The sequence below is a fragment of the Thamnophis elegans genome, chromosome Z (genome assembly GCF_009769535.1).
Source record: "Thamnophis elegans isolate rThaEle1 chromosome Z, rThaEle1.pri, whole genome shotgun sequence".
In the NCBI taxonomy this organism is placed as follows: Eukaryota; Metazoa; Chordata; class Lepidosauria; order Squamata; family Colubridae; genus Thamnophis; species Thamnophis elegans.
This window is the reverse complement of record NC_045558.1, coordinates 81838566-81851385: the sequence shown is the minus strand read 5'-3', so window position 1 is coordinate 81851385 and position 12820 is coordinate 81838566. Positions and strand designations below refer to the sequence as shown.

The 12820-nt window shown below is 34.7% G+C and overlaps 2 protein-coding genes across 4 annotated transcripts in view; one reads left to right on the top strand and one right to left on the bottom strand.

Moving 5' to 3' along the window:
• TEX10 (testis expressed 10) overlaps positions 1–3085 on the bottom strand; it is a 52103-nt gene extending 49018 nt beyond the window's left edge. For both annotated transcript variants that reach the window (XM_032235308.1, XM_032235309.1), the window contains exons 1-3: positions 2907–3085; positions 1412–1600; positions 204–907 (exon numbers count right to left, since the gene is read on the bottom strand). In XM_032235308.1, coding sequence (XP_032091199.1) covers positions 204–907; positions 1412–1591 — 884 coding nt within the window. In that variant the 5' untranslated portion in view covers positions 1592–1600; positions 2907–3085. The remainder of the gene's footprint in view (positions 1–203; positions 908–1411; positions 1601–2906) is intronic.
• Positions 3086–8392: 5307 nt separating this feature from the next.
• The window catches only part of MSANTD3 (Myb/SANT DNA binding domain containing 3), a 43047-nt gene continuing 38619 nt past the window's right edge, over positions 8393–12820 (top strand). For both annotated transcript variants that reach the window (XM_032236835.1, XM_032236836.1), the window contains exon 1: positions 8393–9383. The gene's annotated coding sequence lies outside the window, so the exon portion shown is untranslated. The remainder of the gene's footprint in view (positions 9384–12820) is intronic.

Below are 12820 nucleotides of genomic sequence, written 5' to 3'. Positions count from 1 at the left end.
CTGCTCACTAGAATCAGAGAAAAAATACATTGTAATATATTTAAAAAGCAAATTCCCACTGAAGTGTTCTAAGCTTTCAACAAAGAATACATAATTAAATTTTAAAAGAATAATAAATTACAACAATTTTATTGAATTGTTTGGTAAACAATAACTACTAAGTGTAGCATTTTAAACTAGTTCCAAGCATACGAATTTCTTACCTTAGTGTAAACAATGAATTGATTTTAGGATATACATTTTCATACAACTGGATATGCTGTTCGCCGGCGGCATGTTCTTGCCAATTGACACATAAGGACTTCTGTATTCCTACACTATGTGTTCGTTCTTTCTGCCCCTCACTGTCAATTTCTAGTACACTAGAATCTTCTACCAAGATCTGGAGGAATTTTTGGAGTCTAACTAGAACATTCAGCCTCCATTGTTGCGACATCATTCTGCAGCTAGGATTAACAGAAATTATCCAACTAATTTTATCTCTACTTTTCTGCTGTGTTGACATTTGTTGATGAGAAATAAGTTCCACAAAGTTATTCAGTAATACAGTACTGCGATCCCTAAGGAGAGTAGGGTATTCCTTCAAAAAAATATCCAATACCTTCAGAGAATCTTCCTGAATTTCTTCACTGATGTGAGTCATGGCGCTAGAAAGATGAGCACTCATTAAAGGGAAGAATGGAGAGATATGCTCAGCTCGTATTTTGGGAGCCAGGAATTGAAGAAGGCAGACTGCTGCTTTTCGCACACTAGAGTCCTTGTCTGTAAATACAGCTGCTAACTCACTCAGTATATTTGAAAGATGAGCATCAATTATGAATGGATACTGAGACAGAAGGTCCTTGAGTCCAAAAAGTGCACTTTGCTTAACTCCTGCACTATAGTGATTCATCTGTGAAAGCAGATCCTAAAATATAACACAAAACATTTCTGTTAATACGCTTTCCATTGTAAAATGTTTTAGAATTTAGGTATATATTATATTTTAAGCATTTTACTTTGCAACTGCTTCTTAAAAGTATATATTTTTAAAAAATGGTAGAGATAAATTGATTGAAAATTATAATAATAGAGGAGCGTGATACGCAGGATATAACTGACATAAAGCAGAGAAAGCTGTAATTTATAACAGACAATAAATTACCCAAAGTCATTCTAACTATAGCATTGTTGTTCAATGTTTTTCATTTAAATGAAAAAAGCATAGAATACTTATTAAATTATACAAAGATCTGGACTATATATGTAAATGAAATACTTATTAGATTACATAGAAATCTGGTCTATATATGGAAAAATGCTCTGTTCCATATCTGGTGAAATGCTTACTTTTACAAAAGTTGATTTCTATTAAAATTGGTCTGAAACTAATTACAAAAATCAGGCAGAGTACTCAAATTTTTGTATTTACCTTTATATTAAGCTTTCTATTATTGGTTGGAAATATACTACCCTGTCTCAGCTGCTCAGGAAGATGTATAGTCTTTGTTCTGAAATTTGTGTCAGTTGCATTTTCCAGTCGAGGCTTCTTTTTCCCAACTTTTAATTTCAGTTTATGAAAATCTTCTTGATGTTTTCTTTTTTTAGTCATTTTGAAATTCTACCAAAAAAAGTGAACATTCTTAGAGAATGTTTTTACGTTATTTGCAATTACACTGATAAAGTAAAATATTCATTGAGATATTGCATTTAAAACTGAATAGTCAAAACTCTTAGTTCATATCAAATCTAAATTAAGGACAAATGTAATTGTACCTTACCCATTCCCCAACATATCCACGAACAAGATTATCTTCTTGTAAGAAAAACTGAGAATTAAAATTTATTGCATTTGGTTGTCATACTAGAGATTGTAGCAGGAAAAACATATTTTTTTTATTTTAATCCAATTTTAATTATAAAAATTAAGTTAACACACAAGGGCAATTACAAATAATTTTGCATTAACATATCATAAATTTATATTACATTTACAAAGATAACTAATTCAATGCAAATCTCTAAAAATTCTATATTAAAATCATAGTACAGTATAAAATCCAAGATGCACGACAAGATATATAAGGCACCGAAGTACTAATCTTAATGATGTCTGGATGAACACTATTTCATAAAGTGAAACTAAAAGATAGTTGAAAACAGACATATACATTATCAATGTTAATTTACAGATATACTAGAACAGAAGATTTACATCTAATTAATTTTCTTATTCTAATATTCTGTTCAAAACTAGAATCATAACTGCTGGAAAAAAAAACCTGACAATGTTATAATGTCATGGATAAAACTGACCTAGTTAACATAGGTACTATAGATGATATTATGTGAAGACTACTGAAATGGTATCCTAGCTTCCAGCATTTTCTGCATGAATGGAAAAATTATTCTTTAATTCATTTTAAGTTTAAAAAATGAGTCCAAGGAGCCCTCCCCCGAATCAACAGGAATACCCTAAAAAACATCCTAAAACATAAACCTGGTGAAAAATCTAAATTTAAACTAAGACAACATTCTCCTCATCGGCTAAATATCCATAATGCCTAAATACTCTTTTTAACAGGACTGTCGTGGCCTACCGCCCGAAAAAACACCTAAGTTGTTAGCAGGGACCTCTTGTGAATCCTGCGAAGAATCCAAAGATTTATTATTTGCAAAGCTATTTTCAGAGCAACCTTTCCTTTGAAGGGAAAGGAGAAGCTCCTAAACCACCGAAATCCCACTCTGGCGGCAGGCAAACGGGGGAGGAAGAGACCCTCAATCACAGGATCTCAGTCAGAAAAGCCTCTGGGAGCCCCCGAGACACGGAAAGAGCTGGGCATTAAGCAGGCTTCGTTCATAAGCGACCTTTTCGCCTTCCAGGGTCTATTTTTCTTCTTTCCCGAACCCCCCGCAAAGATACTCACCTCACCCGGCTCTGATCAATGAACAATCTACTGGCGACCACGATAGCTGTCTTCGAGATTTCCTTCTCAGTCCAAGTCCCGCATCCGGTCACATTTTCCGGAAGTCGCGGCAACGTTTTCTCGTTAACGCGGCTGGCAGCAGTTCGCGATTGTGTTGTCGAAACTGGAGTTTCCTGCGATTGAGCGGAAAAGGGAATGGAAAGGAAGAGGGAACGAGCGGGATACCTCGGCTTCCGCTCAGCAGGAGCGGAAGTATAGCCGTATAGTTTATATGGGAAGCGTACAGTTATACCAATCAGATTTTGAAATTGCGGTCAGGCCTCCTCTAGGTTAATGTTTCCCAAACTCGGCACACATCTTAAAATTAGGATAGTAAAGCTAAGGAAACGGTTTCTTCATCACCTCATTTAAGAACGTAATAAGGCTACATAAGAATCTAATAGGGCTTCGTAGCATCAGAATCATATACAAATCATAATTGTTGCATTCCAGTCATGTTAAACCATCTCAAATTGGGAATATGTATGTGTTTATAGTCATAACAATCATGGGACTTTGGTGTACTAAAATGTAACATACTACCATTCTCATATTACAGAACAAACAAAAATATACACGTTTGTGTTTGTGCCAATGTGATGCAAAAATATGCAACAATGGCATTTTATTTTCAGACTCAGAAGAAAGCAGAAAGTGCCTAATATGTCACATGAATAAAGGCAAATATACCTATCCCAGGATAATGTTGGAGGGTCCAATCTAGATTGGTTACTGGGATTAGAAGTTTAGTTTTCCACGCTTTCAGACTCATGTTGGAGCACTTCCTTGGGTAATGTCTCTCTACCAGAATGTGTGCTTTGAGCTATTAAATGGGTAGTATTTATGTGGTGCCTGGTGTGTGTTTTTTTAGTTGTTGATTCGGGTGTTGATGGACAGCTATTAAGTCTTTGACAATTGTGCACGTATCCAGATTTCATCCTGCAATATGTCACAACACACAAATAGACATACAGGTAGTCCTTGCCTTATGTCCCTTCACTTAGGGACCATTTAAAATTATTGTGACATTGAAAAAAATGGACTTATTGCTAGATCGGGTGAATGCAAGAGGCAGACTCAGGCTAATAGTAACAACAGCTCTTTATTAGTTACAACTATGTACAATCCAGCAAAGACTCTGTCTGGCAGCAGCCCTTTTACTGGGAGTTGTCAGATGCCTTAACCAATCACCTTTGAATATTTTCCCGCCAGATTAGAGGACCTTGGTGGAAACTACCATACTGTCTATCAGTATGTAACACCCTTCCCCTGCCCCTCTTAGTTGCGCTGATCCGGTTGGTTATGTATTCACAAGTAGGCAGGTTTTCTAGTCACTCTTTCTGACCTGTGCAGTTCAGTCGGTGCTGGAACTTTGGATGGACCTGTTGCTTCTCTGGCTTCGACTGGTGGAAGCTGTTATTATTGTTGTTGTTGTTATTGTTGTTATTAAAATTAAAGACAAAATTATTTTGAGGTATTCCACCAGTGTATCAATGGAACACAGCTCTGCCTCCATCTTCAAACTTTTGAGCTTAATAAATTATCAGAAACTCTAAATAAGATAGATCTACCAAAATATTCTTGTCAAATGTGGCATAAAAAATAAGAGTGCTGAGCTGAGCCATTCTACTGAGGCTGTTTTCATTTCCCTCTGCCTGCTTCCTTTTCTACTGACACAAATGTTCTTCAAGGCAATGGTTCTATAGTTCTCCTTTGTGAGATGATGTTAATATTATTTAAGCAAGAAAAACCATGTCATATTTATGTTAAGAAAGTGACTAGATTATATAGGAATATGATGTTTGCTGATAAAATGAAGTTGTAAAAGTGATGGGAAAACCATTTCTTTGCAGTGTAGTTGGTGAGAGCTTCACACTTCATAACTGAGTAGAATAAAAATTCAATTGGAAAGAAAAGTTAACACTGATATCTGTCACATAACAAGGATATTATACTATTGTCTGCATCTTATCTACCGTGTTTTTCAGAGTATGACACATTGGAGTATAAGACGCACCCAGATTTTCAGCCTCTTTTGTGGGGAAAAGGTGCATCTTATACTCTGAAAAATATGGTTATTGGTTTGTGGCAACTTTGAGTTGCATGAAAAATAAACTGAATGAAACTTAAAACTTAGTTAAGATGGTTCATCTTGAGCCAATAATTATTAGACAAGAGGCCAGTTGAAAAAAGGCAGTGACAAACTATTTCTGAAAATGTTATCAAGTGTAGGAAGTTAGCACCCACCCCTTTCCTAGGAAAATGAAATATTCTAGGAAATATTAAAAAGGCAGAATATTATATTTCCCTGCATGAGAAATGGAGAAATATTTCTCCATGCAGGAAGCAGACACGCTCTTAATAGCCCCTACCCTCCTCAATAGCTCATAGTAGATGTCAGCATTTAAGAGATAAAGAGAGAGCTAGGTCTATTCATAAGCAAATGCCCACACCCACGATCCAACAAAGGCAGGATTAGCCCTCAGCCATAATAGAAATTGCCCAAAGCAGCCCTTCATAACATCAACACTCAGCAAAATTCAATCTGGCCCCATGGGAGTCTAACAACCAATCAGAATACATTTCTTATACAGGAACAGGAAGCTCCAAGGCAGGGCTCAAGAGAGGGTATAAATCTATCTCTCTCAAAAAATCTGGAATGAAAATTATAAATTGACAATGGCAGTAGCCTGCAAGGAAAATATGTATAAAATGTTCTATAGATGGCACCTTTCACCAGCGTGACTGGCTAAAATGTACCCAAATATATCACCAGATTGTTGGAAATGTAGACAAAATCAGGGAACATATTACCACATGTGATGGTTATGCTCAAAAGCTAAACAATATTGGAATAGTATAAGAAGATGGCTCGAAGAAATAACTAAACAGCAAATAGATATGAAACCAGAATTATTTTTATTGGGAATACTTCCAAGGAAATATGATAAAAAATACAGTATTTAATTTTACACATCATAATGGCTAGAATAATATATGCACAAAATTGGAAGAACAATAACCTACCACAGAGGAAAATGTGATAAGGAAAGTTTTAGAGTGTGCAAAGATGGACAGACTCACAAAAAAATAAAAGATAAGGAATATTATATGGTATGGAACGAGTGGCACAAATGGTTAGAGGATAGGTGTAAAGCTTAAGAAAATACTAAATGGAGAAGACATAGGAATTAGACATTAGCAATGTATATGTAGAGATGAAATATGTAGAAATGGAAATGGAAATGAGGGGTTTTAATTTAAGGAATGTATATATTAGTATCATATGTATAGATAAAGAGAAATTGAAATAAGGAGGGAGAAAGGCATATATAATGGATGTATACCGATGTGGAAATGTTGTACAGAAGGAAATTGTCATTTTTTTCTTTTTAAAAACTGTTTAATAAAAATATTTTTATTTAAAATAAATATATTTCCCTCTCTCACCCAATGTGGTGGATCTTAAACCATGTGGTCCTGTCCACTATTAAACAATCTTTCCAAGCCATTTCCATTTTCTGAACCCAGATGGACATGTCTTCCAACAAGAAAACTGAAAAACATGTCCAGTCAATTGCTAGGAGTCAAGGTACTCCCCTCTCCCAAATCTAGCTTTGTACTACAGTGCCACTATATTACTTTTAATCTGTTACTAGAAGGGTGGGGTGGATCATAGTTGCTAGGGAAAAAATGAAAAGTTTCATCCTTATATCATTGGAAGAACTTCTCAGAAACATTTGCTATGCAAAGGAGAATGCTGTAATAAAACTTTGGCCCAATCTGGCAGCACACTTTTAATGGGGTTTCCCCCCAATTTATTTATATATTTTCTCTTTACATACAATGAGTGCTTGCTGAATATAGTACTGTCTGAGTCAATTTGCTTACATAGTAACACTTTTTAACATCCTAGTTTCTATCTCTATTATCCAACTATTAATAAAACAAGTCCCAAGTTTGAAAATACTCTGTCTCTTCTTTTTCTTTTATCTTCAGTATTAATCTATCCATTTCTGCATAGTCAAATATTTTTTATTATATCTTCTTCTGTAGGTGTTTCCCTATTTTTCCAGTATTGTGCCAATACAATTCTTATTGCTGTCAAAACATGTAATATCAAATATACATGTAATTTGATTTTAATGATTTTTTTTTAAGTGGGCTTCAGTAAGCAATAAAAAGTACACGTACCAATAATATAATTTAATGAGAGAAAGGAAACTTCTACTAGAAACAAAATCATTCCTGTCCTTAGTTATCAGAGAATATGTGCATGAAGAAACAGACAAATAACAAGGGACAGTTTTTGAAATTGACATATAAAGCTTGCAAAAATCACAGCTGCTTTAGCAAGTCAAGAACAGGTGTTTCATTCTTTTTAAAGCATGTTGCAGTGCACTTCTTTTAAATGTTTTGACAATCCAAATTCCCAATTATACAGTAATACATTTTAAATGATTTTTTAAAAAACAAACAAACCAAATATCTTGATTAGTAAAGTAGGACATTCAAGCTTGCTATATTAGTATATGGACAAACTAGTCCTCCGTCTGAAAATATGGTGTTTACACATATACCAATTATCATAAAATGTAACAATTGCTGCTACAATTGCTGCTACAGACTTCTCACATCCTGGACATAAATTGTTTCAACTTCTACCCTCAAAATAGGACACTGCACACCAGAACAACTAGTCACAAGGACAGTTTTCCCCCGAATGCCATCACTGCTAAACAACTAATTCCCACAACATTGTCAAACTATTTAGCGTGTTTCCCTGAAAATAAAACAGGGACTTATTGTTGTTTGACCCCTGAAATAGCCTTATTTTCAGGGATGTCTTATTATTTTTGAGGTGCAGGAGATGGCAAGCATGGTCACCTCATTGCTACTGCTCTCTTACAATATTTTTGGGAAGGGCTTATTTTCAGGGGAGGGCTTATTTTAGAGCATGCACTCAAAAGCTTGTTTGGGCTTATTATCCTAGGTGGTATTATTTTCAGGGAAACGGTACTAAAACTTTACTATTATTCTTCTCATCCTTCCTATTACCTATCTCCTCCCATTTATGACTATAACCATGTTGCTTGCATTTTTTCGATTTATATTGTTGTTTGTTTCTATGACTATCACTAAGTGTTGTATTTTAGGATTCTTGATGAATATATTTTCCCCTTTTTTCTCTTTTATGTAATCACATTTGCCCAATAAAGAATTCCATTCTGTTCTATTCTATTGGGAGAGATTTGTTTTTTAATGTTAGCTAAATAAAGTTTTCCTCTTTAGAAGTGTGTCATTTCTGAAAGTCAGTTTTTAAACTCACAATAATTCTTGTCTGAATCTGCACTACGGGGGAAACATTAATAGAAGGGAATATTAACTCGGCTTGAATTGTGCAGTCCTTGACTCTCTATGAGTTGGCTGGTTGCTTGCAAATGTTTTGTTACAGATATTATCGTCAGCACTCAGTAGTTAAAATTACCTAATCTGGTAACGCAACATTTGCAAGGAAACAACCAACCTCAGAGAGCACGGGAGAAAGACTGACAGCTGAGGGGAGTAGGACGGTCTCTATCCAAGTCCTTCAACCCCTTCGATGAACCGCAGACAACGGGACGAACGTAAACGAAGGTCCTGATTGTAAATCTAAATCGCGCAGGCTCTGCTTCAAAAACATCCCATAGGCTGCCGTCCGCCAGTTACCGAAAGACTGTTGCGCACGCGCAAGTTGGCTCTTCCTACTTTTGTCGGAATAATTATCATCAGTTAGACGGAAAACCCTAACTGGATAACCAGGAGAGGGAACGGCATTACACGTTTATGTTTTATTGTTCTAACGAAGGATAGTGGTGTAATCAAATTAATAGGGAAAAGGAAGCAAATCGCGTTCTTTTTGCTCATAATCATATACACTTGGATTTAGTGCGTAGGGAATTGCAGATTTTTGCTAAACAGTCGGTCTTCCCTACGCTATCCCACCGTGTCGGAATTTGAGAAGAGCAGGAAAGCGGGGCTAATAGTGTGACTGTGGGAGGGACAAAGAGGTCTAGCCTTCCACCCCAGTTTCGAAGCGGGAGCGGAAAATAAAGGCCGGTAATGGTGGTGCATTATTAACTAAAAATTGCTATTGTCTTTCAAATCTAAGACGCTGGCGTTACAATTGCAGAACATATTTTTTTTTCTGTCTCATTACTGTTTTTTTCGGAAGTAGTGATAACAACCACTACAAGACCAACATTCTGTTTGGATCCAGCTTGCGTCCCTTTATTTTTAAATCTACGACCGCTAATGTGCATGTAAATTGCTGGGCCGGTTTTTTTTTTGTCAGGCTAACATCTTTGCTTCCTTTTACCTAAACCAAGAAGAGGATATCGGCAGCATCGAGGAGAAAGGAAGGGGAAATCTGAGAAGGCCTTTATGCACAGAAGCCTGGTAACTTACATGCATATATATTTGTGTTTATTTAAAAGAAAAAAAACGTTTCAGAGAAGCACTTTGAAATCCTCTCTCCATTATCATTTGCTTTAGGCCATGCTTAGAATGTTTATAGATAGACGCAGATTTCTTTATTTACTGGTCTCAACAGTAAATCTCTCAGAAATCACAAAATCTCAGTATCTAGGAGTAAGCCTCAATGAACAAAGTTGGGTACCATTGAATAAATGTATTGCTAACGTTATTTAATGTAAGCAAGATTAGGTACAGTTTTCTGAAGACGAAAATAAATAGAATACTTATAATGCAATTTTAATTAGTTGTTTTGGTTCCAAAATTAGAACTACGATTTTAAAAGAACTTGCTTTTTTTCCACCAATTGTTTTAATACCGGTAAAACACTGATCTTGAAAACATCCAGGCAGATAATGTTAAGACAGATTTACCCTTTAATAAAATCTCTAGTAAAACCTTGCTTTTGTATTTTTGCATGTGATTTTTTGCAATTTTTTTGCGAAGTTTGGATGCAATCAACTTTCACAATCTGGTTATACAATCTTTTTCTGTAAGTAAAGAATAGATTGTACTTATACTTTATTTACAAATGTACATTTTTCTATTGATTTTGCTTGGTTCCATTGATAATACAATCAATTTTTTCAGATCTTACACTTGGGAGGAGGGGATATATGCATATTCCAAGATAGTGCCCAAGAAGTTATAAAGGTTCTTCATGACTCACCTTTAGATACTACTTGTCTCCAAAACTGAGTCAGTTGGCAATTCTCGATCAGAAGGACCTCAAAGGGGATGTGGCAAAATGGGTAATTGGGTAATGCGCTAACAATTTTGATCTGCCTGAGAGTTGGTCTCTCTATCACCTAGACTTGTTAATTTGAAAAAAGAAGGGAAGAAAAATAAATAATGCTTAACTTTGCTTCTGTTCTGTTAAACTGTTGTTTTTTCAGGGCATTTGGAGATGTCACATATTCCAGGCTTAGAATGATCTGCTATATTATGAACTCAAACATATTCAGCAGGAGATTGATTTAAAGATATTAACAACTATTACTAAGAATATTTGTTTACCTTAAATGTGCCTTTATTTGAGGTCAATATTCCAACAGCTAGGGTCGACATGACAAAACACATAGGGTAGGCGCCTCTCTGTTTGAAGAATGAGCAAATTACAGTTCCCACCACAACAGCAGCTAAATATCTTTCACCTGTTTCTCTGAACTTTACTGTTACCAAAGTTCTTGATCTGTTTTGCTGATGATATATTGATTAGAGTACAGTATCTAAACACAATATGACTTATCTGTCAGTTTATTTTAATGCTCCTGTCAAACAAACAATTGTTTTGTTCAAACAGTTTCCTACTTCAACTAGAAAGTTTAGTTTGATTCAGTAATCTTCATTTTGTGCAGGAAGGAGGTTTGCCTATTGAAGATGACTGCATAAAAGATTAATTTTATATTTGTAAGTTCTTCAGCATTTTTAATTACAGTTTTTATGTTGCTGAAATGTCAGGAAGAGTTGGAATATAAATACATTTAATTACAACTTGTTAGAAAATTCTTTGAGAAGTTCAGGAAGAATAATAAACATCCACCTGAGAAAAATCCATAGTTTATATTATTGAAATTTGATTCTCCTAAATTTCAAATGATACCAGGAATCCAGAAAAGGATATTTGATTCAGCTGAAGATTGAATATAAAAGCAAATATTCGGCATAGCAAATCATTTACTCATTCTAATCTGTCTCCCATAACTGCTTGTTAACCTATGATGTAAATTTAAATTCACAGGCTTTATTTTATTTTATATTCTCATTTTTATACTCCTCTAGTTTTCATGGTGATATTAATATCTTATAAAAGTGAGGAGTATATTAACAATGCAGAATCTACTGTGTTTTCCCAAAAATAAGACAGGGTCTTATTTTCTTTTGCCCCCCCCCTCCTGAAATGAGCAGTTGGCTTATTTTCAGGGAGATACTATTTTTGAGGTGCAGAAGGCGGTGAGCATGGTCACCTCATGACTGCTGCTATGTTGCAATATTTTCAGGGAGGGCCTATTATAGTGTATGCGATCAAAAGCCCGATTGGGCTTATTATCCAGGGAGGTCTTATTTTCAGGGAAATAAGGGTATATGCTCAGCTTAGCTTTTATATTTTATTTTACTGTCCGTAAATATTTGTCCAGGAGAACTTAAAGAATATAATATATTTTTGGATAGTTTTGAGTTTATTGCTCAAAAGTCCTTTTCCTTTTATTGAAACAAAATCAAATAATGACAATGTGCCATCAGTCCATTCTTGCAAATTTATTATACATTTCTCCTTCCAATATTGCATATTTTTTATCAACCGCCATGCTTCAGTTCTTGATGGCATTTCTTGATAGATTCCAAAAGTAGCAATGCAAAAGAAGAAGAATAGAGGCATCTAACACTCAGTGATTGTTCTTACATAATTGAGAATGAATAAATATTAGCAGACTAACTGATTTCAGTCCACGATACGGCAATAAAGGGACAATCAAATCCATTAGAGTTAATGTTCCAAATGTTCTTGAAATAACAACATGAGTGCAACCAACCCTTATTAAACAGATTCTAGGATCAGTGATTAAAAATCATAGTGTTTCCTATATGGAACAGAATATTCTAGTTAAGTAAAGAGCACTGAAAATAGTGATCTATGTCCTGTGTGTACAGAACACATTGAGCCAATATTCTGTGTTTATATATTTAAAAAAAAAACATCGTTAACCTTAGGATAAATAGCTCTCAGTAAGTTGAACCAAATGTTCCAATCAAATGAAATGACAATAAGATGTGACTTTGATTATAGGAAACTTCTTCATCCTTTATGGACTTCTTGTGTAAAACAGAAAAATGAACTTAATCTATAGTTTTGACAAATAGGCTAGATTATAGAAATAAGAGAGTCATGAGGTAACTTTAGAGAAAGAGGTAAATGTACAATTGTTCTCATAACTGCTTGAAAGGAAAATTGGAAGTCACTTTATATTTTCTAGTCTATCATTTTTTCTTCTTTTTTACCCTTTAGAATTCTCTCTTATACGTTTTTCTTTTTGCTTTCAAACTCTGATTTAGTTTATCTTTCCTCTTGTTTTTAAATTTCTCAATAAAATTATATTTTAAAAAGAATATAGGGACCATCCCCCTCAAACATATGCATACACACATACAAGTTACGTTTACTTTATTGTCATTGCACCTCATACCACGAAATTAAACGCCATCTTCAGTGTACATTATAACTATAAAAATAAAACACAAACACACATCCTTCACATTCTATACCATTCAATTGAAAACCAAATATTGCATTAGTATTGTACTGGTATTGCACTACAAAAAACACTAGTTGTCATTTGACAACGAATTCATGGGGAAATAAA